Source organism: Trachemys scripta, chromosome 10 (assembly GCF_013100865.1).
Source record: "Trachemys scripta elegans isolate TJP31775 chromosome 10, CAS_Tse_1.0, whole genome shotgun sequence".
NCBI classification, from domain to species: Eukaryota; Metazoa; Chordata; order Testudines; family Emydidae; genus Trachemys; species Trachemys scripta.
The window spans coordinates 68,378,489-68,403,269 of record NC_048307.1 but is presented as its reverse complement, the minus strand read 5'-3'; the positions used below and the strand labels follow the sequence as shown (position 1 = coordinate 68,403,269).

The window sequence follows — 24,781 nt, the reverse complement described above, 5'->3', positions numbered from 1 at the left end:
TGAAAAAAGTAGTCCTAGTATTATTCACAATCATACAGCAATGAAGAGGTTACTTAATTGAGTTGTAAACTATTTAAAATACCCTAGAGATTTACAGAGATTAAAGGTTACAACTAAACCCATTATTATGAACGTCTCAAGGAAATTTATTTCCTCTTAATAGAATCTGATAAATTATTTGAGACAGTTTCATCTAAAGCACTCCACTGTCACAACAAAAGGGTGTCAGAGAAACATGTTATCAAACAGTGATCTTTGAATAATAATGAGCAATATGTATTGGGATGGCATTTTGAGTAATAATGTTGTTTTCCAAATAAGAGTACTTTTTAGATTTTGACAAAAGATTTAAGTTAATCTTCAACTTGTACACTAAATTTTCAAAACGAAACATGAAGCAAAAAAAGCCAGTCTTAAATTTATTTACTGAACTTTCTCCTTGTTTAAACCACTTGATATTATTTCAAAGAAGAATAATGAATAACTTCCTTACACCAAAAGCAATCCATCGGAACTTTCACTATAACTTAGTTACACTGGAGTGATGGAACCTTAGCTGTAGCTATCTAGTGTTATCAATGTGGATGATGGTCAAATGGCACATTTTTCTTACCTTGGTTTGTTGCGTGGTAATGTTTTAGCATCAATTGCAAACATTTTGGAAACAAAGACAATGACTGGGGCTGTGTCTTCACTGCTGCATTTCATGAACACTAAACAAATATGAAAGGAAATGATGATGCAATTTTCCAAAACTGTGGAAACAAGCTGTCTGTTGTTTTTTATGCATTATACATACTTTTTCTTTCTGTTTTGTATAAAACATGTCAAAGGGTAAATTAATAGGAGCAGGGGACACTGATTTAGCATTAATAATCGATAAGTTTGCTTATACCTTCAAGTCTGTTCCACAACCATGAAATCAGAAGGGGAGACAATTTGTGAAAATGAAAATTCTTAGTAATGGATGACAAACTACAAACACTTAAATAAAATGAAATAATTTTAAAATATCAAAGTAACATTTAGGACCTTGATTTAGATTAGACTGAAAAGTAAGGCACAATTTAATTCTAGAATGCTGAATCATCTAGCCTACTGTCTCAAGTTCTTTTCTTTCTTTCAAAAGTAAGGCATGATCCTCCAAGTAGCTGTAAATGAACTGGATGTCAGTGCCTGCATGAATCTCCACTGATTTTAAATGGGAGTCCAGCAAACATGGAGCTCCTTGCAGGATGACTGACCTAAAAATCTCAATACGAGGTGTTTGTATGTTATTTCCCTCTTTTCAAATTCTGTACTTTTGAGACCATTGTACATGAGTTCCATTACACAACAACTGCCTTTACATTTATTTTTGTACATCTCTGAGCACATTTTGTATATCTACAGTATTTTTTCTTTAACTGGTAAAAAACAATGTCAAATGCTAAACAAAATAAGTTGTTCAGAGGAATTTCTTATAAACATAGAAAACTAACTCTTCTCTTGATCTAATATAGTCAGAAAACACCCTGTAAATTATTTGGCCAAACAACCTACAGGACTATTACTGTGAAGCAATAAGACACTCGCTAAAATAGCAAGGAATATAATTATATGTTCATAACTGAGAACAATCAAGAGACATAACAAGTAGGAGATCTCCTCTGATTAACTTTTATTGCCATAATTTTAAATGTGGTTTATGGAGGTCAATATATTTGATTGTCTTGCTTCGTTAAGGAATGGATTAAACAGTTCCCACTAGGTGAGAAAACAAAACTGAAGGACTGTCAATTGGACAACGATAAGCTCCATCCTCATGAATTTCTTGAAGTTCTCTCAAACATAATGTCATTACTATAGAAATGAAGTTACGTAAATATTTAGGTAGCCAATGTTCAGATATATACGTTAGCTGTTATTAGCATTTTAAACATATATCTTCCCTCTATTGTTAGTTCTACTTGAATACTTCCTAAAGCAGAACAGAGGGGCTCTTTTTATTACATTGTATTACGATTGCATTCTGTAATAAACATGAATCCAGTGCAAACTGAACTTTTCACACAACCCAAAAATGTGTGGTTTCCTATTTGATCACATCCTTTCCTACAGAAAGCTGAAAAATCTCATTACATTTTCTTTAGGATTACCAGGATGTAGGGGGAAAATAAGAAGTTTTCTACTGAAATTCTCTTCCTGAAGAGGGCACAGTCACATATGTACTGGGCATTATATCTAACCAATGTCATTTTTAATATTTATCAACTTTGATTTTCAATTCTGTTCAATATTTAGTACTTCACCATCTCCAGCTCTATCAGAAAAACAAAGATTATTTGTTAATTACCCTTTCAAGACATCCATAATTTCTGTCCGTATCTTTAATTCAAACATGTATTAAGAGTGAGTTATACCCCTTCAATTTCATTTCAAAATTTAGTAATGTAGTTTAGGTGTGAAGTGTAAATACATGTGGAAATCAGGTTTCTCCAGGATAAATTCTTTTGACCACAGATTAGCAAACAGTAACCTAGAGAAACATATTTTCTTCCCATTAAACTATTTTTGATTGTTAATTTGAAAACTGGTGGATCATTAGCAATGTCTATTTTTGGGTAAAGCACTAACATTCACAGATGCCCACCATTTGTGAGGGTAGGGGATAGAAGAAGAGAAGAAAAATAATCACATGGAAAGAGCTCTCTCCTATTTAACAGAATCAGCACGGCTTCCAATTCTCAAAGAAAAACAGCATGCAGTCAATATGTTATCTGTACAAAATAATTTTAGGATTGCCTCACTATCCAGTCCCCAGTCTGCAAGAGCTTCCATGTATGTGATCTCGTACAAACACAGAGCCCCACTGACTTCATTGTGGCTATGCACAGACATGAGGATCTGTACATGCAGAGGCACTTGCAGGATTAGGACCACTATGTTCTTGTTCATATGTGAACTCATGATTAGTCTGTAAGCTTAAAATCATGTATAGCTCTTAATAGCTCTTCTATTACTGCCTGAATCTGATTGTAATTATTGAACTTGGGTCATTCTAGTTCCTGTTATTTTTAATAGCTTTGAACTCAGTGCTGTATATCAGTCTTGACATACTTTGCTTACAGAGCTTCAGAAACCCAACATCTGTTCCATCCATTAGTAAGATCTGTGGTTATTGGTGATCTGGTTCTTCAAAGAAGAAATATTTGGTTGAGGCTGGTAGTGCTGCCAGAACCTGAGGTGAAATCCTTGCCCCATTGAAGTTTATGGCAAAACTCCCATTGACTTCAATGGGATCAGGATTTCCAACTGCTCTCTCACAAGGAAGGGAAAGTTGTTGCCCAGTTAATCTTTCCTTTAGTAATCTTTCTGGTCATTCTGCCAAAATAGTAAAATTATGAAATCTAGATTACATTTTAAGAAATGAAGTTATGTAAGTATTTCGCCAATGTTATATACAATGTTTAAGATGTAGGAAAGCGAATTATGCATAAAGCCCTCATTTTTTCCTGTTCGTTTTGGTTTTTTTGCCTAATTTTCTGATCTTCTGTGATCAGATTGCACTCAAGTAGAATATTTTATAATTATTTTGTTTGGCTGAAAATGAAAACAGTGAGAGTGTTGCTGTATTTTTTAGATATTATACCACAGCAGATTGTCACAAAACCAAAAAGTTTAAAAGACACACATACAAACACACCTAGAAATGACAGTTAAATTATTAACTGATCAATTTTTTTCCTATACAGATAAGTCATAACTATTCTTAATGGACATCTACGACACTCAGTACAAAAAAGGTTTCTCCATTCAAATGCCAGAATTAATTTCCACACTATTTTTAAAATAAATAATGAAGCATTTTCTCAATAATAAATACATATGTAATCATGGTTTAAATTCTTAATGCTATCTTCAAGCTTTCTACTATGAATTTACTGCCTGTACAGACTGTACAAAGCTTTCTTTGTTATGAACAGCAGTTTCCCATGGAAATAAGTGAAGATGAGCCTCTAGACTACCTTTCCATGCATTACTAAGGTACACTAGACTAATTTATTCTAACACAGACTTAATGATTATTTAAAGACACCGCCAATAGAACAAAATATGAATTTTACACTATGATACCATCAGATGGGCATAGCTGATCAATATACCTATAACCATCAGAGATCCAAGTTTAAACACCTAGTGACTATATATTTAACTTGGCATAGCATTCAATTCCCTCTTCATTACATTTGCATTTAGTTCTAGACAACAGGAGACAATTCTTACCTCCTACCCTTCTCTCAAAACCCTGTACACATAATTTCAAGCCATTAATATACTGCAACTCCTCACTTAATGTTGTAGTTATGTTCCTGAAAAATGCAACTTTAAGTGAAACGATGTTAAATGAATCCAATTTTCCCATAAGACTTAATGTAAATGTGAGGGGTTAGGTTCCAAGGAAATTTTTTGGGGGCAGACAAAAGGCATTATATAGTGTACAGTACTGTGGTGGGGAGGTGCCCCTGGCTTACCCCTGGGGCTCAGGGCTGGGGATGCAGAGTCTGGGAGGGAGTTAACGTGTGGGAGGGCGCTCAGGGTGGGGGTGCAGGAGGAGGCTCAGGGCTGGGGTAGGCAGGAAGTGCAGAGCACTTACCTGGGGCAGCTCCTGTTTGGTGCAGGGGGTGTGCAGATGGCTCTCCGCAGTGCAGCACCGCCCCCATGGCCGTGATTCTGGGAGCTGCCCCCTGCCCCCGGCAGGGCCACCCGGAATGCTTCTCTCTGGCCGGCTTTGAAGGAGAAAGCACCACTTCTCTCCAGCCGCTGGCTGCGCAGCTGCCTCTGCTCTTCCTGAGTCCTCCGGCCCGTACTCGCAGGGCCGCATTCTGAAAGGGGCTTTAGAGCTGCAGGCCAGAGCCCCGGGGCCCCCTTAGCCCAGGGCCCTGCAGACCCTAAAGTCCCTGCATTCCAGGTGGCCCTGCCCAGGGGGCGGGGGGGGGGGCAGCTTCCCCGCTCGCTCGCTCCCTCCCTCCCAGAAAGTCCTAAGCGCTGCCAAACAGCTGTTTGGCGAGGGGGGAAGTGCTAGGAGGGAGGGAGGGAGGGACGGGGAGGAGGCGGAGAAGAGGAACTCGTGCAATGCTCCCTTGTAAAGTCAGCCAAACGACGTTATAAGGGAGCATTGCACAACTTTAAATGAGTATGTTCCCTAATGGAGCAGCGACGTAACTTCTAAACAACGTTAAGCGGGAGGACGTTAAGTGAGGAGTTACTGTATTCTATTTGCAACTTGAGAGGTCTAAAAGCAATGCAATGCACAAGGTCTCAAATATACTGAACAATAAAATAAGATGCCTAATACTCTAGCACAGCATAATCAAAGATCTGGTGAATGACAGCATGGACACTAAATGACAGCAGCAAAGCAGAGGTTATACAGATACTCATGACCTAAAGACAGATATGGTGAGTGCATTAAAAAAAAAAAAACAAAAAAAACCTGACATTATTTTCAAGCTGTTGAGAGAACATTTACTTACTCTTTTTCAGTTCTTGAGTTTCTGGGGGTAGCGAATCAAAAGTTCTAGCTCCAACACACATCAACTTCTCTACCCTCTCAGCAGTAATATCAAGAGGACTGGGGAGTTTACTACACACCATAGCTAAAGCACTTTGTTAAGGATGTATAGAAACCTCATATACAGTTCTTTATTAACTAGAAATTAGGTATATGCATCAGATATTGTATTTATCAAATATGTTACCATTTGTGTGTACCAACTGCCAATGTTGTAACCCTTCAAAAAAGACTTTCTAAAATATATATTTATGATCAAATAAACTATAAAATAGAAGCATATTGTAAGCCCATCTGACCTCAAAAGACTTCATAAAATTCTCTCTTTTAAATGCACGCATACATGCAGGAACACTAAGATGGTGGAAATCAGAGATTAATTACTTAAATGTAACTGAATATTAGAACAGAGAAAATATGTCCATCATTACACTTATGTGGATGGTATAAACTGCTTTAAATTTAAATCTCAATCATTTTATCAATAAGGGAAACAGACTGAAAACATAACAGGTAAGAATTTTTAAATTCATTAGGACTAGATCAGCAAACATTAGATTAGAAAGGAACAAAAGCACTTCCAATGGTAACAAAATAGAACTGAAAATAGAATTGATACTGAGTGTAACCCTGGTGAGAAGTTGAAGCAGAAATGGAAGACATGCAGGGAAAGATGACTCCATGCAGAGAGGCCATGTTCACATGCCTCACTAACTAGTCCACAACAGATACAGTAAGAATTTAGACAAATTTTATATTGATAATTAATGGACACGGTCTACAAAGTGACTTGACAAAAATGCAGCCTTTTAGAACAAAGTAGCAGGAAAAGAAAGAATTAAGAGGATATTGAATTGATAAAGTAGACTAAATTATCAACTGAAACTAACGGGAATTTATTGTAGTGCCAAGACATCCTCCATGACCAACATAATCACCACTGAAACAAGTTCTTGGTAGACTGGAGCAGCTTTTGACATCAGTAAATCCTCCCAGCATCAGAAAGCATAAGTGTTTAATTTGCAAAATATGGCTAAACATTCTCTCTTTTTGGGAAAAAATTACTTTTTTTTTTTTTTTTTTTTTTTACATAAACACCAGCTTGATTAACTTATTAGCTTCTTTTCAAATAATTATAGTCAACTGTTCAATATACAATGGGTACCATTACAAACTCTCTATTTCCCACTCTGCAGAGATTCTGGTACTACACATATTCCATGTTGTGATAAGTGCAGGAAAACTATCTGGGCCCATTAAACAAAGAGTTAACTTCAGTGCAGTTTCCCTCTCTCTTTGTGCAGGTACTCAAGAGAAAAGCTATAAAGAACAGCTATCTTGGAAGAAGGGGATGGGAGGGAAATGCCTTTGGGAGAGCTACATTTTTATAATCACATATATTAGTTAAAAAGACAAAGAGGTATAAAACTAGAAATATAGGGGATACATTTAAAAAAAAAAAAAAAGTTTACACAAATTATACAAAAATACATAGGTAACCCTTTGAAGTCTAAAAACTGCTGGTAAACCACCAAATAGCTTTTTTCTTAAGGATACAGAGGACTGCCTGGGATATGGGTAACCACTGACTGCAAATGGCATTGAGATGAACTTTAGGATCCGCATGACGTGATTCACGTGCACCAATTTTCAATCCCAAAGAGGTGACAATTTTATCTATTTTCTCTTTGTCTCTATGGAAAAAAACAGCAGCAGAATGATATGCAACAAGCAACTACAGTATTTGATTGTGATAATCAGCATATTTCAAGCATCTTCATCTCTGCAAAAAGCATGTGAAAAGGATTCAAAGAGAACATTGGGACTTCTCCTACCTTTTCAGAACAGCTTCATATAGACTCCAGATGTTGTCTAACACCAATTGCACAAACAGAGGTTTCTTTCCTTTTGACTAGAAGAGCACACACACAATATTTAGGAGATTGAATAAACATTACATAGCCGATAGCTTAGCATTGATCAGTTTCACAATGAATAGTCCTGCATGATTAAACGACCAACCTCCATAAGTAGTGTTTAAAACTAGTCATATTAAATTAAATCTGTTGTTAATCTGTCTGTATATAAAGTGAGGTAAATCAACAGCCCTAATCAAATTTGGATGGAGTAAGTTACTGGACCACATGCCATCAAAAAAGTCAAAGGACAAAGGTTTAATTTTTAATAAGAGAGACTTATCAATACTGATCATGGCTGTCCTGAGTCTGGATATCAGCTATTTTATAAGTATTAATTCTCACTTCCACAGACAGAAGAAAAACTATACTAAATAAAGAGGGAGAGAAACTGCTCTGCTCTCCAAAGTGGAAATACTTCATACAAGAGAACGGAAGATTCCCAGCCATGCTCTTCATAGGCTAAAAATACCATATTCACTCCATGAAGCAATAATCTCTACTCTGGGAGGGCACATTTATGATGCTCTCCTGGAGCAAAACTGCTCTAGAACTGGAAGAATCCACAGATAGCACAGAACTGCCTTAGTGGCTCCTACAGACCCTTCCTCTCCCACCAGCTCTCATCTTTCACTACAGAGGCATGGCTAGCATCTCTGCTCCCTGATGCCTGGCTGCTGGTATGCCCCGTATGTTGGGCATGGAAATGAAGCATGTAGGAGGTGGTATGCTGGCTCTAAGATACCTGAGGTTTCCTTTGGCAAGAGGAATCCCTCCAATAGCCAGATTCACCACCAATCTCCTGAGGAAAATCTGAGAGGCTATTAATTCTATTTATGCAATATGAATTAAAAAAAAAATTTGAGGTCAGAATTTTCATACCATACTGTGAGGAACGGAATTAGAGAATATCAGGCTTCAGGTCAAATAATGTATTACCCATGGATATTTGGCAGAAAACCTTATAATTTCTTTTCAACAAAGATAAAAAGGTCAACAAGGAGCTTCAAAGTAACATGTAACCTAACAATATTACCTGGTCACCCTTCATTATCTTCTTTGCCTTTGTATTTAGATAATAATCTCCCCACAAGGTCTTCAAAAGTACTGCATGTTTGATCCCAATCTTTTGGCTATACAGTTTTGCAAAATGCTCAATGCTAAAAGAAAGAAAAATCTATCTTGATACAAATTTGTATGCACAACATTACACTTATCAATGTAAGCATGTGTCAACTTATGTGACGTTCAGATCTAAGTAGTCTTGCATCCTTATTTTACCCCCACAGTTTCTACTGTTTTCTCTTTAGTTCAGGGCACTTAATTTTAAAAGTAACAATATTTAATATACATCTGTATTTGTTTGAAGATTTTTTTTTACATAAAGGCCAACTTGACGTCTGAACCTTATCCTAACTAAAGTAACTGATGTTTATATAATGTCATTGCAACACAACAGGATACAACATAAAACATTATTCATATTAAGTCAGGAATTTCAAATTCATTCTGTGAGAAGGACCATGTTATGTTTTTTAATTAGGGTCTGTGGCCAGATTGCAAAGATAAAACCTAAAGCCACACTAGGATTATGATATGCTACTGATTATATATACACAAAAAAGAAAACACCTATCCACAGCTCCCCAGTGACTTTGCCAATATTTATAGATACAATTATAACAAATTTATTACCTGCTGTAACCACTCAAAAAAATTCCTCCTAACTCCCATACACATCAATATCAAGGGAAAAATAAAGAATGAAATAAAAACCCTAACACCTGCCTAATGGTTCCTTCACATGGTTCCAACAGCAAGGGAGAATTAATGGGCTTTACAGTGGACACTGAAAGACAACAAATGCAGGCTATTTCGGACCAAGGGAAGAGAGTGAGTTCTAAAAACCCCTCGCTGAGAACACTCTACCAGCAATTCCCTTTCTTTTATATCATGAGGTCTCCAACTTGAGCTCCTCTGCTCATCATGACTGCAGTACAGTAATATCAAAAGGGAATAGAGGCACTCTTTCAGACAGGTAGATCTTAAGATGTTAGCCCTAAATGGCCTAACTCCCGCCCAGAAATCAATCAATAGCTACTACAGATCATAGATCACCTGAGTAATATACTCACGGGAAGATCTACGTAAATCTTGTTAAGTTGTTTTCATTTTATGGCTGACACGTCTCTGTAAGTATAGATTTCATTATCATATATTCTTCTATATTGCTTTTGGAACTTATTATAGAATATGTTTCCAAATTTTTAGAATACACACTACTATTGTACTGTCTGGCCATACAAAAAATGCATTCATGGAAAAAGGCCAAAAGCAAAGTATGTTCTGTTTTATAAAATAAAACATTTTACCTGACACTTTTGGCAGTTTTTCTTGGTATCTATATGACTTAATTATCCAGTATATTCAAACAAGAAGGATATATCTAGTTTGACTCAAACAAGTCTTGCTAATTGACTTCTAATTTGATTCACTGTACACAAAAAAGCTATCTTTTCAATCCAAAAGGATTTATCTTTAAACAGTAAGAAGGGGGAGAGAAATAATCATTGTAAAACATTTATTTCTACATATTGTAATTTGTACATTATCCCTTGTAAAGAGAGGAAACACAGACAGATATATACATGTGTATCAGATTAGGGCAATGATATTTATACCACACTGGTATCTGATAATCTATCTTCGGAACCTGTAAAGTCTTCTAGTTAGGACTTCACACACCTAACGAAATACATTAATAACCTGTCCAAGTCAGCGACATATAAATTATGCCTCTGAAAAAAATTCAAAAATGTACTTTTTTCAGCAGCTTACCCTAAGGCTTTGGAAGGGAAAAAACCCCCTCATGATTTGTTGTATGTCAGTGACTGCTGTATATAGATTTACTGCATCCTTTCAACACCTGGACTTGATGAGAAAAGCAGATGCGCCATTCACAGGACTGGATCTGGCTAACACTATATAATGACTTCATTTACTCTACCATGAAAACATGGAATCTCCTTAGGAATAGTACTACAAAACATTATAACAGCCAGAACCTGCCTTGATTAAGGCAAATGCTTCATTGATCCACATTTCACCAGATGGTCATGCTGGCAGCCTGGACAGATCCTCCTGAGATTAATTAAGAAGAAAATGCTCCTTTTTTCATTTAAAGGAACTTCTACCACTGCCATCACTAAACCTGACGATGCTAGCTACTTAAAAATAAATAAATAAATAGTCCCTTCGATCAAATAGTTTTCATCCAACTTTAGCAAAAACACGAAAGCATTTTTCTGATGACAGGAAAAAGATCCAGAATAAGCAGCATCAGGAAACTACTACAGACAACACCATCACTGTTCTGTTTAAGCTGTAGGAAGTTGTATACTTCAGAAAACAGAGTAACAGAAGCTATTCTATTACTTATATATAGATTCAAGAAAGAAAAAAGTTGACTTAAGTCAAATAAGATTCCAACATGAGACTCATGAGCTCCAGGAGTGCTCCCTTGGCTGAGATATTTGGCTGAGATACTGTCCTGTATATGAAGAACCCAAAATAATACAATTCACTAAGAATTTCAAGTCTTAAAACAGAAAGAAAAAGCTTCTACATTTCAGTAATCCATCAAATTAACCTGGGGGGATCTTAACATTGAGTTGTATTGTCTTTTGCAAACAAACTTGAACCTATTTTCAAACTTTTTCTTATGTCTGTATTGTACTGCCATATTATAATCAAAAAGCTTTTCTATCCTCTCTAGCACACCAAGGTATCAAATGCACAAATGAGCTCAGGTCATATTCTTAAAATCCTTTTACCTTGGGAAGCTTAAATAACAATAGATCAGCTTGTGATTATTTATTTAGATTTCAGTCTTTCACAAGCTTCACATTCGAAGCTCTGGGCACCCCAGCTTATATTTTAAACACACAAGAACCAGCCCATAACAGATACAAAGTAAACATTTAAGTAAAAATAGACCAACACAACTCCCTACCTTAGCACACTTAATCACCAGTCATGTGACCAATAAAGCTTAAAAACCCATCAAACTTTCTACTATACAGAAATACTATTTTGTTACCGCTACATATTAAACGTTAACTGATTTGAAACAAAACAAAAACAAAAACCCCACAAAGTCAGTGTCCAAGAAAAAATATTTGAGAGCTCAATATGCATTGCAGCTCCAATCTCAATCAGTGCTTTTCAACTACTTCCATCCAATGTAGCCTTAAAAATTCCCACATAAATGATTGTTATGAACACTTTCCCATCATGTCAAATAAACTTTGTTCTACACAATTCTCTGTGTGTGACTCAAACCTACATCAAGAATGATATATGACAAGTGTTCCCTGAAAATATATCAGGGAGTTTTCACCTGTGTCAAACTCTCAAGACTGAGGTCCTCCCATATTCTATTAATCTAATTCTGTGTGTTAGAAAAATAAATATATTTTCTGACATGTTTGCATACAAATCATCTGCAAAGGGACTATCAGGGGAACAGAAGTGACAAAAAAAGAAGTCAGCCAATCAGACCATATATAACATCACTTTTACCAAAAAGCATGACATTCACGAACAAGATATATTCATCTTTCCATTTAATAAGGCAGTTGTAGTGACTTTATGATCACAGTCAGCTTCAGAAAAGTGGCTACATAATTTACAAGATATTAGCAAACATTGTTCTAGTTAGGAACATCAAGCAGTCTGAGCTAAAGAGAAAGCTCTTAAGTGGTTCTTAAACTTTCAGTTTTATATTTTGTTACAGAGTTCCATTGTAGCATCTTTTTTAAGGAACAGATTTTTACATAGCTATTTACCAGTCAGTGGTTGAGAAGATTATTTACAAATACTTGGAACATATTTATACTATATAATTATGTTTACTTATAATTTCTCTTCTCAAAACCTGAAACCTGATTTTTTTTACTCTCTAAATTTATTTCTCCTCAATTCTTGCTAATATTATAACCACTTAAGCTGCAAATTGTTTAATTACTTTGGTATAAAAACAGATATGTTGTCAGGGGGCTCGGTTAATAATCACAAAGCATTTTGAGAACTGCTGAAGAAAGATACAGAAATACTAAGTATGAGATTATTATAACTATATTATTTTCTCAGTCTACTGACTAGAGTATTGCTATTGTCAGAGACCATAAAAAAAACCTTGAAAAGTTCAAGCAACTGGACCCTGGCATGACAGATTTATTGTTAATCTGCCACCATTAACTTTTTCAGGAGATTTCTAGCATAACAGTTACAGTCAGGATAAATTAAAGACTGTAAAAATCAGAAACACATTTAACACATGGAAGCCAACAGACCGAACAAACATTTGCTATAATATATCCAAATAGATTTCTACACTATAAATATTAAGACCAGTGGTGTTTCAAGTGACTCTCAAACAACATAGGTTTGCTAATTACTAGTCTGGGATAGCATCAATCTATTTTTCTTGCTATGAGAAAGGATATACTTCCTTTTAAATTTCAGTGGCAATAAAAATGTTTGTTTTTCACACCATCTTTTAAACCTTTTAAAAGCTTATTAGTGGTTTGTCATTGCCTCAAAGAGGGATAACGAACAATTATTGACAAAGGTGAAATTAGAGAAAGCAGCCCCATAAATTCTGCTGAAAAAATAATTTGATTTATATTTAAAGTTTGGTTAAATATTTTTGTATAAAACTATTACATTTGACTACATTTATCATCATGCAGTCACTGCTAGGATCATGTTACAATTGTGTATGCATCCTCACCCAAAATTATCTCTCCCACACTCCTACTACTGCTGAAGTTGGAAAGAAAGGGTAAGTGACAGACACACCTCAAACTTCCGAGGGCTACCCTCTCATCTCTGCTTATGTTTAAAAAAATTGCTAAGACAGAGAATCTAGTTCTTTCACCTTCAAATATTATAACTAATTTCATCTTGAACCTAAATTGCATTGCAACTGTTTTAACTGAATCTTTCCAGGTTGAAGGAGTCAGACTAGGTAGAGATAAGAGGCATAACACCAGAATCCTAGCATTAAACGCTGGAATTGCAGTACTACTACTAAAACAGTTACTTCCATTATATAGTGAGTGTTAGAGGGATACTGTCAGATTAAAAATAATGGACAAATTGTGTGGCTAGCACAACCTTAGATTATTTAGAACTGAAAGCATTTTTAAAATCTAATTTCCTTTGCACTATTTATACAATTAGTTTACTTCTTATGTGCTATTCTGAGTAGATAATGAAACTAAAGCAATCAGTTTTGCTTTCTGATTCTTATGCACTGGCATAAAGCTGTTATGTTTGGGTTACAAACTCCACAGGGAAATAGTTAAATCCAAACAAAAGACCAATTTTAACTTTTTTTTTTAAAAAATAAGAAACAATTTAATTTTGTCAAATCATCAATAAAAAAATATAAAATTTGAACCTAAATTAATGAGCTGTATCCCTTTAAGTACATGTTAAAGACAAAGACAAGCACTCCACCTTGTGGTAAATAATCAGAATGTTTACAAATCTTTATTACAACCCACCTACCCTTTCTGAAACAAAAAGCTAAAAACAGGCACTTAAAATAAGAATGTAAGCAAAGAAATTCAAAAAACGTATGACCTTAACAACACACTATGAAATATGGAATTCTATAAAGTTTTCTGTAGCTGTTTTATGCTTGATTTCTTATGATTTAATGTAATATCTCTGCCATCGCTGTGTAACTGATGTGCAAATATCTGCTGAAATACAAAAAAAACTTCATAGAAAGTCACAAGAAAACAAATATGAAATTTGTGTGCATGTAGAAACCTAAAAGAAAGACAGCAACTAAACACCATAGTATAAGAAAATATTTTTGGAAGAACATAAAATCCTCGAAACTGTAACGGTCAAGAACCAAAACAGTGATTTTTTTCAAGAACATGAATCGAAACTTTGGAAGAAAAAGACTATTCAACTTTCACATGCAATTAGATATATGGGAAAATGCAAAATGGTTACCTCTAAAAAGTATTTAAACCAATTCAAAAGATTTTTCAGCTGCCTTCGTAGTAAATATGATAAATGATACTTTAATGAAATCGTACACTTACTTACTTACTTACCCAAAGCCCCAGCCATCAATTGCACTGGCAAATACCACATTCCCCTGGTCTGGCGAGAAATAAAGATGTGAATCATCAGTATCTTCCAAGCCAGCACTCCAGTCATAAACTTGATCTCCATGTACAGAATCTGAAATCCCTTGAGTTTCTGTTTCTTTCTCAGCTCTTTCTTCTAGGACTTTAGAAGTGAAAAGAGCTCCAGTGATTGCATTAACCTAGGAAGCATATGTAAAACCACAGAAAATTATAGTTAGTGCTCTAAAACTCTGCAACCAACCTGTGAAATCTTTTCACAAAGAAGATTTCAATTATCTAATGATAGGACTGTTGCTTAAACATCCAAAGGCAGCTTGCTTAAGCTTAGCAAAAAAGTTAATATATAGACATTGTGGATGAAATCCTGGCCCCACTGAAGTCAATGGGAGTAGTCCCATTGACTTCAGTGGGGCCAGGATTTCACCCCATGTCTGTAATACTTCACAAATCATATCTAAATTTTAATGGGATTTAGGTCTCGGCTTTTTTTTTTTTAAAGTATCCTTTTTCACAATGAGAAATGGTGAATTATTATTTCCAATAAGTAAAATAAATAAAAACAGAAAGTAGGATATGACATATAGGGAAATAACTATATTTACAGCTATCTCAAACTATTAATGAGAAATCAATTTATAATTAAATATTTAAAGACTACTGTTTAACAATTCCAACCCCAAATCAGGCAGTCAGTATTTCTGAGATTATAAATATAGTATTATTTCTACCTCCAAAGAACTCAAACAATACATAGTAAACATGGGTTTTAAAAATAGTATTATATCTATCAAATCTCTGAGATATGCCATTAACACTGTGAGAATGCCTCCTGCTGGCTTGTAGAGAAGAACTCAGTATTCTTTTCAGAGCTGTATACATTATAAATGCCCAGAAAGTTAAAGAGGAATAGGTATTAAATAATTAAGAAGGTTTAATTAAAATAGACACAACAGTGCATGACTATCAGAAGGTAGGGAAAACTGGTTACCTCACACTACATTTTGCACTGCTTCTATCCAAATAAAAAGGGCAGAAAGTGGCAGCATCCCTCAATTAGAGCACTGAGAAAAAGGGGGGGGGGGGAGGAAAACTGCAAAATGTGTTGTCTTAATGTTGCACTGTAAAGCCTCATACCTGTTCTAAGATATTCTTAAGGTGAGAATAGGCTTCCTGAGGAGTTAACTTGAGCTCCACTATCAAACGATCAATTTTATTAATCACCAAGACTGGACGGATATTTTCTAGCCATGCCTGTCGCAGAACTGCTTGAGTCTAGCAGGGAAAAGAAAATGTTAAAAAAAAAGGATTGAAACAGTTAAGGAAACCCCAACATTACAAAATTAATACTTACAATGTTAAAGAGAAAGCCACTAAGTTTAGAAGCAAAATTTAAATAAATACATTATCGACTTCTGGTTCTAAACATCTCTGGATTGTATACCAAAATACATGGAGTTAGTTATTACAGAATTATGCCATAGAAAGCATTTTCATAGCAATGTAGATTTTAAAAACATTTCTTACAAAAAAAATCTTATAATCATAAGAGGATAAATATACTAGAGATATTCTGTTATTTGGGATATTTTAGTATATTTAGAGAGCAAAATTAAGAAAAATATGTAACCTTTAAAAAAAAAAACATCTATACTCCCCTTTACTTTTATCTCTTCTGTGTAATAATATTCCACTGCCAGTGACAGCATGCACTTGTATCTCCAACACCAAGGCAACAGTATCTCAACCACATATTCATGAACACATTCTATGGTTAATCTCTCAATCACTCAGCAGTAAATCAGACTTCATATGCAACACACAATTTATTAAAAGAGCGTAACATTTTACAGAACTTCTGACCATTGGTTTGTATGTCTCTTCTGTTTAATGTATTTAAAATAGCTAAACAGTAACATTTTTGTCTATTCTCTCAGCTCCATCCTTTCTCAATCAATCTTTTTAAATATCACCTGTGGACAGACTCCTTCCACAGCATCCAGCACTATGATACAACCATCACAGAGTCGGACAGCAGTTGATACTTCTGAAGAGAAATCCACATGTCCTGGGGAGTCTATCAGATTAATGAGATACTCCTGATCACCTAGAATCAAACAACAATTTACTTTTAAATACACAAAGTGACTTATAAAAGTTTCTACGTCCATCACTTAGATATAGATATTAGTATTAGTATGGACACCAGGAGCCTGATTGTCAAACATATTTAGACAACTAATAATGTAACAACTAATAATGTAGATAGTGGAATTTTCAAAAGTGCCTAAGCAGGTTAGGCACTTACCTCCCAATGATTCCTGCTTAGGTGCTTTTGCAAATCACAATTGATGCCTAGCTACATCTTTAGGCATTAAGTACCTTTGAAAATCTGGCCCTATCTAGCTTTTGGAATGCCAATAGCCAAAATGCCAGACAACCATATTAAAATCTGTGTTTAAAAGACACTAAGAATAGCTCACCATGAAAGTCAATCCTTTACTCTTAAAAGATAAATTGTTGAAGTATCACTTAAGGTAGAAGTTACATTTTTTCATTATCTGTATTACTAGCATGTATCTTTAGTTTATCAAAAAATGGAAGAATTTTTTATATCTACGGTCATCATTTGTTCATTTTTGCACTCTACTCAGCTTAGAAATTACAATATGGTCTAGTCAGTTTCAATTTATAATTTTCATGTATAGTCACAAAGTTAAAATGTTGTGTCTGCAAACACTGGAGGGGAATGTTTCTCTAATAATAGTTGAAAGAAGTTTTCCTCAAGCTTAAAGAAAAAAATGATGCTGTTAAGACTTTTTTTTTTTTTTTTTTTACACAAAATGTAGATTTCAGTCGTTCACTATTGAAAGTTGCCCTTTAAAAATACATACCTGAACACTGAACAACTTCCATACCTAGCCAGATATAGTAATATAATATAGTAATATATTTAATATTGTAACACCTTCCTTTAATAAAGTCTGAAAGAAAACAAATATAGAATATAGTAGAATATTCTAACCAGAAATTTTAATTTCTAATATACCTAATAGGTAGAAAAAAAGAAATAAAGACTTATGCCATCTAATCCAACCCCCCTATTAGCATGGGCTTGTTCACCGCTAGTGTTTTGTCCAACTTAATTTTACACATCACAAGTGAAAAGCTTCTAACACTAACCTTGGGAGGATAAGTCTTCTCTACTACAACCCTTGGGAGACTATTACACAGCCTAACAGATCTCCCAGTCAGGACATTTACCCTGATACGAATGGCACACTTAACTTGAGCTAGAAAGAATGTTTTTTAATTGAGGACTCATGAACCCTTTCCCCATCCCACTCTACCGATGTTGGATGGGACAAGTGGAGGAGAGAGAGGAGTTTGCTGAAGAACTGCTGTTGTGTTGAAAGAGAACATACACTCAAAAACAAAAATATACAACCAATACTACACAAGATGAATCAGGACCACCAAAAAATAAATATATATATTTTTTAAATCACAAATCTACATTTGTAAAACAGAAATCCAAACCACACTTCTCAGCAAACAGCTAATGCCTAAACCAGGGGTCAGCAACCTTTGGCACGCAGCTCACCAGGGTAAGCACCCTGGTGGGCCAGGCCTGTTTGTTTACCTGTCGTGTCCGCAGGTTCAGCCGATCGTGGCTCTTGCTCGCCGTGGTTCGCCGCTCCAGGCCAATGGGGGTGGCGGGAAGCAGCGCGGGCCGAGGGATGTGCTGGCCGCCGCTTCCCGCTGCCCCCATTGGCTTGGGACGGCGAACCGCAGCCAGTGGGAGCCACGATTGGCCAAACCTGCCGGTGCGGCAGGTAAACAAACCGGCCGGGCCCACCAGGGTGCTTACCCTGGCGAGCCACGTGCCAAAGGTTGCCGACCCCTGACCTAAACAAACAAGAAAAATTCACGCTCTAAGACAGTGGCTCCAGCAGAAGGTGTGTCTCTGAAGACAACATCCAAGTATGCAACAAAATTAATTAGGCAATACTCCTAGATAAGCCAAGAGAGACTAACAACAGCCACAACACCACTTAAAACAAGATGTGTTAGCCAGGAATCTTCATCATGCCTTGATAAGTCAAAAAAATTGGTTTATCTATCACTTTTACTTCTGAACAATATTTATTGCACGTTGAAAGAATAAACATAATTCGTTTCAGTGGGTTTTAGCTGTTTATTCTTTATATACTATGACTTAATTACAGGAATTTCCTAACCAGTTTTTTAGCTTGGGCAAAATTGTAGAAATGTGTTTAGGACAGAATAGATTGTGTATTTAAGAACATGTTTTGATAAAAAGTGATGTATATTAACTATTATTGCATTAAATTATAATTAACGGAACAAAAATTATACTCTGTGAGTCGAGAGAGTAGGTACTTCAGCATGTAAAGATAAACACAAGTAGCTATCATTTATGGGGATAAACTGCACTCATGATATCCCAAATTAAAAACTGAATTTCCCTTATAAAAACAACAGTTTTCAAAAGTAACTTTTAAAAAGACAAGTTTGAGCCAGAACCCTAAATGTTCAATTATTACAAAACATCATAAAATTACCAACAAAATTTCAAGATTCTGCAGCAGGCTAGCAGCAATTTCATATATTCTTCTTCATTAGTTTTGTGAGTTAGATACATCGAGATTCTTTAAATTTCATATGAAACTGTAATCTTAAAGCTTGTTTTGTGTAACAGATCCACAAAGTCTCACAATGCTCAAACCAACTGTCACAGGATGGCTGGCCCTCTACGTGAATAGCGTAGCTGAATTCGACGTATCGCAGCCGACTTACCCCGCTGTAAGGACGGTGGCAAAATCGACCTCCGCGGCTTCCCGTCGACGGCGCTTACTCCCACCTCCGCTGGTGGAGTAAGAGCGTCGATTTGGGGATCGATTGTCGCGTCCCAACGAGACGCGATAATTCGATCCACGAGAGGTCAATTTCTACCCGCCGATTTAGGCGGGTAGTGTAGACCTAGCCTAAGGGGAGTTGAGCCCTGCCTTTCCTGAGTCTGATCAGCTACCTTCCAACTGATACTGATATCACTATAATCAATTGATTATAAAAGCCAGCTAGTGGGTTAGGTGAGCTACTGGAAGTAGATGGGCCCCCTATGGCTAGCCCTAGAGCTGCAATGACAGAGACAAGAAGAAAGGCCTCTAGACCCCTGAAGCCTGCTTTGGTCAGGGAAATAGCTTCATGAGTTTTAGGTGTGAAGAATAAAGCTGTGCCCAGAAGGAGGAGCCTGAACAGATTGGGGGCATGGCATAGTCCTTCCTGGGCTAGGGGAAACACGCCAGGAGCCTCACACCAACATATATGGAAATGTATTTTATTTCTTTCATGGCTAGTCTTTTCCAAATGGATAATCTAAGCACAAGTGAGCCAATTCCCCAACACCTTAACCAAGTGGTTAAACAAACTAGAAAGATGAAGAAAGAATAATCACAGTCTGGAAGTTCTCTGTTTGTCATTCAAAAATGAGTAAATACAACAGTCTCCCACTTTCCCCAGAACATTTATTTTGTTTTACAGAGACACCAGTAAATACCTCATGGAGACATTGAAAACTCAGTCTAAAACTGCTCCCTAACTGAATAGGAAATTAAAGTGGAGAGTTCGACATTTCTGTTTTCAAAACATCACAAATATTCATGAAAAAGATGCATACAGTTTTATAAAACTCTAACCACTTCTGTGTTAAAGAAGCAATAAAAGAATTAATCTAAATGTCACCACAAAAGCTAAAGTGCATAAAGATAGTGAAAAAAATTAAAAGCAAGGCAATTCTATTCAAGCATAAAGCTAGCCATGTCTTCCAATGCTTGCATACCCCACAGTGCCCTCAACTACTTTATAATCACAATGTAACTGAAACAGAAAAGCGTACACATAGATTATTAGTGCACATGTGTTTATTTTCATCTCTCAGAGCTAGCGCTATTATATCAGCCTGGTAGAAATCTACTCTGCCCGATCACTCCCATACTTGCCGATCCCTGATATAGAAGAAGTTACTCAACAAAGGTTTAGTACTCATGCAGCATTTGCCTAGGATCATTCTATCAAGAAGTTAATTGTTCTAAATTGTGGCCAAGTTATTGAAAAACTGATGTTATTTCTAAGTTCGGCAATCTTAGACAAATAAAAATGTTAATTAAAAACTATTTCTGTGCATATGATGGAAAGTTTCCTCAACTTTGGGAACAGAGACAGAATCATCCTCCCCATCACTTCCACCTCTAAAAGGTAGCATGAAAACTGAAGTTCCAATCGTCCACAAAACATTTACAATAGAAGTAGAAACTTCCCAAACACCGTTCCAACCAACATGCTTCCACCATGTAGGAATGGAAAGGACACTTAATTTCCACATGATTCTTCTTGGAATACTCAGCAGAGAAAAGATGTCCATTTTAAGGGGGATTTTAGTGATGAACACTTAACCAGTTTTCAACAAATTTATGCTATGTGTTACATATTTGCATACAATGGCCTTTTTTGCATGAAGGGCTATTGAAAATAAGATCCTTTCCACCACAATTCACTTGTAAAGCAGATTCCAAGATGAAGAAAGATGTGCTGCACAATTGTCATATGATGTTATCACTCATAAATGTCTATATCTGGCTCATTTAGGCCTTAATCCTTCAAAGAATTTCTCACATCCTGAACTTTAAGCACAAGTGGGTCCCACTGAATTTATGAATGCATGTGTACTAAAAGAGAAGTAAAACCGTGGTTTTGTTTTTTAATTAGAATGATTAAAAACACAAGGTTGCAAAATGTAAATCTCTGCAGAACCAAGGCCTAAGGGAGAGATCCAGGAGTTAACTGCAGGAAAAAACTTGCAAGTGATAATTAATAGAAGGAAAAGCAAAGAAAAAAAATTTCAACAGTCTGTACATTTTTGGGTAGCATCTCTACCTTACCTTTTTCAAAGTGCAGTGATATAGCACTAGATTTCATAGTAATTCCTCGGATCTGCTCATCTTCTCTACTGTCTAGATATCTCAGCTAAAATAAAAGACCACAAAAAGAGGTGATACATTTGTATACAGCTATTTTCCTAAGCTATTCTTTTAAATGTGAAAGGGTATGTCTGGAAGAAAATGTATAGGAACTCTTAAAAACCCCACTCATTAATTATATTAGATTATAACTGTACCTTTCCTGCCAATCGATTGGAGATTATTCCATTGCTAGATATCAGACAGTCAGCTAGAGTGGTTTTGCCTTTAAAGAAAAATAAGTGACTGTTTAAATACACACACACACCAATGGGTTATCAAACTTGATATTGCTACAAGCTAGTAACTATCAACAGGCACACAGGTTTCTTTAAAAAAATTAATAAAAATACTTTATTAAAAACCAGCCAAGGTTACTCAACATCACCTACATCTGCCTCTCACAAGATATGACTCTCTTCTCCATCTCCACAAAAAACATGCAACCTTAACTGTGACCAAAAGAATATGTTGAAACAACAACAACAAAAACCCCACCATAACTCGTAATTACAACATGGAAATAAAGATTAATCACCAACGTTAAACAATAACCTCCCAAAACAATAAACACTATTTCAGATTATTTCCACTTAAACACCAAAATATTTCTTCCATTAATCTAGCACAACACAATTAAAACAAAATCAACTAAAAAAAACTACAGACACACTAACCATTTACTTCAACACACTACCAATTAAAGATTCTAAACAATTAGAAAACATTAATTTCTAACCACTCCACATGATCAAAGTTTCATGTTTTGTGTAGAAACCACAGGAAAGACAACTTAGATGGGCAGTGAAAGCAAGATAGTTACAGTGGAAAAGGTAAATTCACAGCTGTCGGCTTAACTAGGGATTTCCTGGCTTTTATATGGTTGTGTTGGTCGTATGTGCACTTGAGTAACCTTAACCAATTTTAAACAAAGTTCTTAATTTTCTGGAACATATATATTATTTAGTGTGCACGTGCACATGCACATACACAACCTACTTCCATGTACACACGTTTTGATTACTTTTATTACAATGTGGCTTGGGAGGAGTGGTGTTGTTTTTTTTATAGTCTACTCTCCCCATTTAAAAGCCAGATATTGTAGTAGCCCTCCCAAGCCCAGTAATGCCACCCTGCCTCGCCACAAAAATGCAGAGCAGTTAGTCTGTATCAAGGGAAGAAAGGGACTTTTCAGATTTCAAACAAGTATGCTGATCCCACGAGTGAAGAGACGTCACTTGACTGCATTTTACTTTCCTTTTCATTTTATTTTTTCAAATAGTATGGATGAGTACAGGTTTGACAAGTAATACCACTGCCCACTAGTGCGCTGTGAGGTCGGGGGGCAATTTATACCACCTTTCACCAGAGATCAATGCTGCACCCTACAGCAGATTCACACTCCACTAAAGGTTTAGTGTTCCACAGCCAGCTATTTAAGTAAGGGCGTGGGGGAATATGAATAGTATATCACCCAGCAGTTGTTGAAATGCCCTGTTATTGGCCATTACTGTCCACTTCATAGGCTATGTTGCCTACACCCCCACCAACACCATAGGACACTGAGAGCAGGGGTGCCTTCTAGGAGGACTTCTCACTATCAGTGGCCCTGTGCCCGGGGTCAAATCAGCCCTGAACTGAACCCATTAATTTAAACACATGAAAAATCAATGGTCTGAAACATGTATATTCAGCAAAATGACAGAAATATCCTTTTATAATTTAATCTGAACACATAAGAACATATCTCCAAATGACTGCTTATAGCAAAAAGTCCCTCTTACCGTGGTCCACATGAGCCAGTATACAGATATTCCTGATACTGGACGGCTTTTTCTGGAGTCCAATCATCTTCTCCAAACTAGTGAGAACCATAATTACCTATTTCTGCAAATTAGGAAAAAGCATTTTATACTAGCATCATAACTCAAGAAACATCTGAATTTTTTTAAATGCACACACAAGTGTTTATAGTTTAGCTGATATATAAATATCAACTAAACCTAAACCCATCCACGGGCAGTACTTAGATAGCTAATAAATTATGTTTCTATAACACCAAGCACTCCAGATCAGATACCAAAGAGATTTACAAAGAGGAGGACACATTTTCCGGTTTTGATCATACAAATTTTTCATGTATTTGTTTATAAACACAACAAAATACACAGTGGAAATCTGTCCATTTAAACTGCGCAGAACCACACACATAATTTAAAGGGACAGTGTAAATTTGGCAGCCACCATCCTTTAAAAGATGGGTAAAACAATCCCTGTGGTGACTATAATTGAATCACGGTTCTTTCCCCCGCCCCGCTCACTTTCTGTGTTTGACAGCACTCCGCATACATAATACGTTTGACTGTTCCCCCAGATAGTTATGCTGGCCCTGATCCTGCAAACAATTAAACAAGCGTGTAACTTTACTCACACGAGTAGTCCCATTAACATCAGTGGGAACACTTATGAGTAAAGCAACACGTGCTTAGATGCTTGTAAGTTTCGTCATGCGCGTCTTGCAGAGCAACAAAGTAGAGAAAATCATTTCTAAAGAGGAAAGGCGGATTGTAAAGCCACAGTGACTGTCGGGGGGCTTGGGGAGCCCATGTGCAGTACCCGTAGGTATTTGACATTGATTTATGTTTAACTGTTTACAGTTCACGCGATTAATGGGGCCCCTTTCATACAAACCCCGCTGGCGACGAGGGCAACGCAACCGCCAGGTAGACAAGATACTGCCCAGCAGAGCGTGGGTGCGTGGGGACGCCCCAACTCTTATTACCACTGGCCGGGAGTCACCGTGGGCCCCGCCCTCTGTACCGTGGGTGTGGAGGAGGGGGATGAAGAGCCGAGGGGACCCCTGAAGGCAGAGCCGGCTGCCACCCCCCCGGCTGATCTGGAAATGACCTCAGCCCGGTGTGAGGCAATTGAGAGACCCCGCAGCTCCCTTCTACTAGGGGCAGGAGACACAGGCCGGGCCCCCGGGGGAAGGACAGGGCCTGGCTAGCCACTCACCCCGCGAATTCCCCCCTCTCCTCGTGACACCACAGCCAACTGCCCACGGCCGGAAGTCGCTACTACTGCGCGCACCTTTTGTCT

The 24,781-nt window shown here is 36.6% G+C and overlaps 1 protein-coding gene across 2 annotated transcripts in view; it reads right to left on the bottom strand.

The window, feature by feature from the left end:
* Window positions 1-24,781, bottom strand: part of EFL1 (elongation factor like GTPase 1) — a 152,240-nt gene that overhangs the window by 127,417 nt on the left and 42 nt on the right. The window contains exons 1-12 of one of the 2 annotated variants that reach the window (XM_034783430.1): window positions 24,698-24,781; window positions 23,467-23,569; window positions 21,841-21,908; window positions 21,605-21,689; window positions 16,616-16,749; window positions 15,780-15,917; window positions 14,610-14,824; window positions 8,507-8,630; window positions 7,390-7,466; window positions 7,112-7,248; window positions 5,517-5,639; window positions 614-713 (exon numbers count right to left, since the gene is read on the bottom strand). In XM_034783430.1, the coding sequence (XP_034639321.1) occupies window positions 614-713; window positions 5,517-5,639; window positions 7,112-7,248; window positions 7,390-7,466; window positions 8,507-8,630; window positions 14,610-14,824; window positions 15,780-15,917; window positions 16,616-16,749; window positions 21,605-21,689; window positions 21,841-21,908; window positions 23,467-23,557 (1,292 nt within the window). In that variant the 5' untranslated portion in view covers window positions 23,558-23,569; window positions 24,698-24,781. The remainder of the gene's footprint in view (window positions 1-613; window positions 714-5,516; window positions 5,640-7,111; window positions 7,249-7,389; window positions 7,467-8,506; window positions 8,631-14,609; window positions 14,825-15,779; window positions 15,918-16,615; window positions 16,750-21,604; window positions 21,690-21,840; window positions 21,909-23,466; window positions 23,570-24,697) is intronic. The other variant, XM_034783431.1, reaches the window with a different exon arrangement.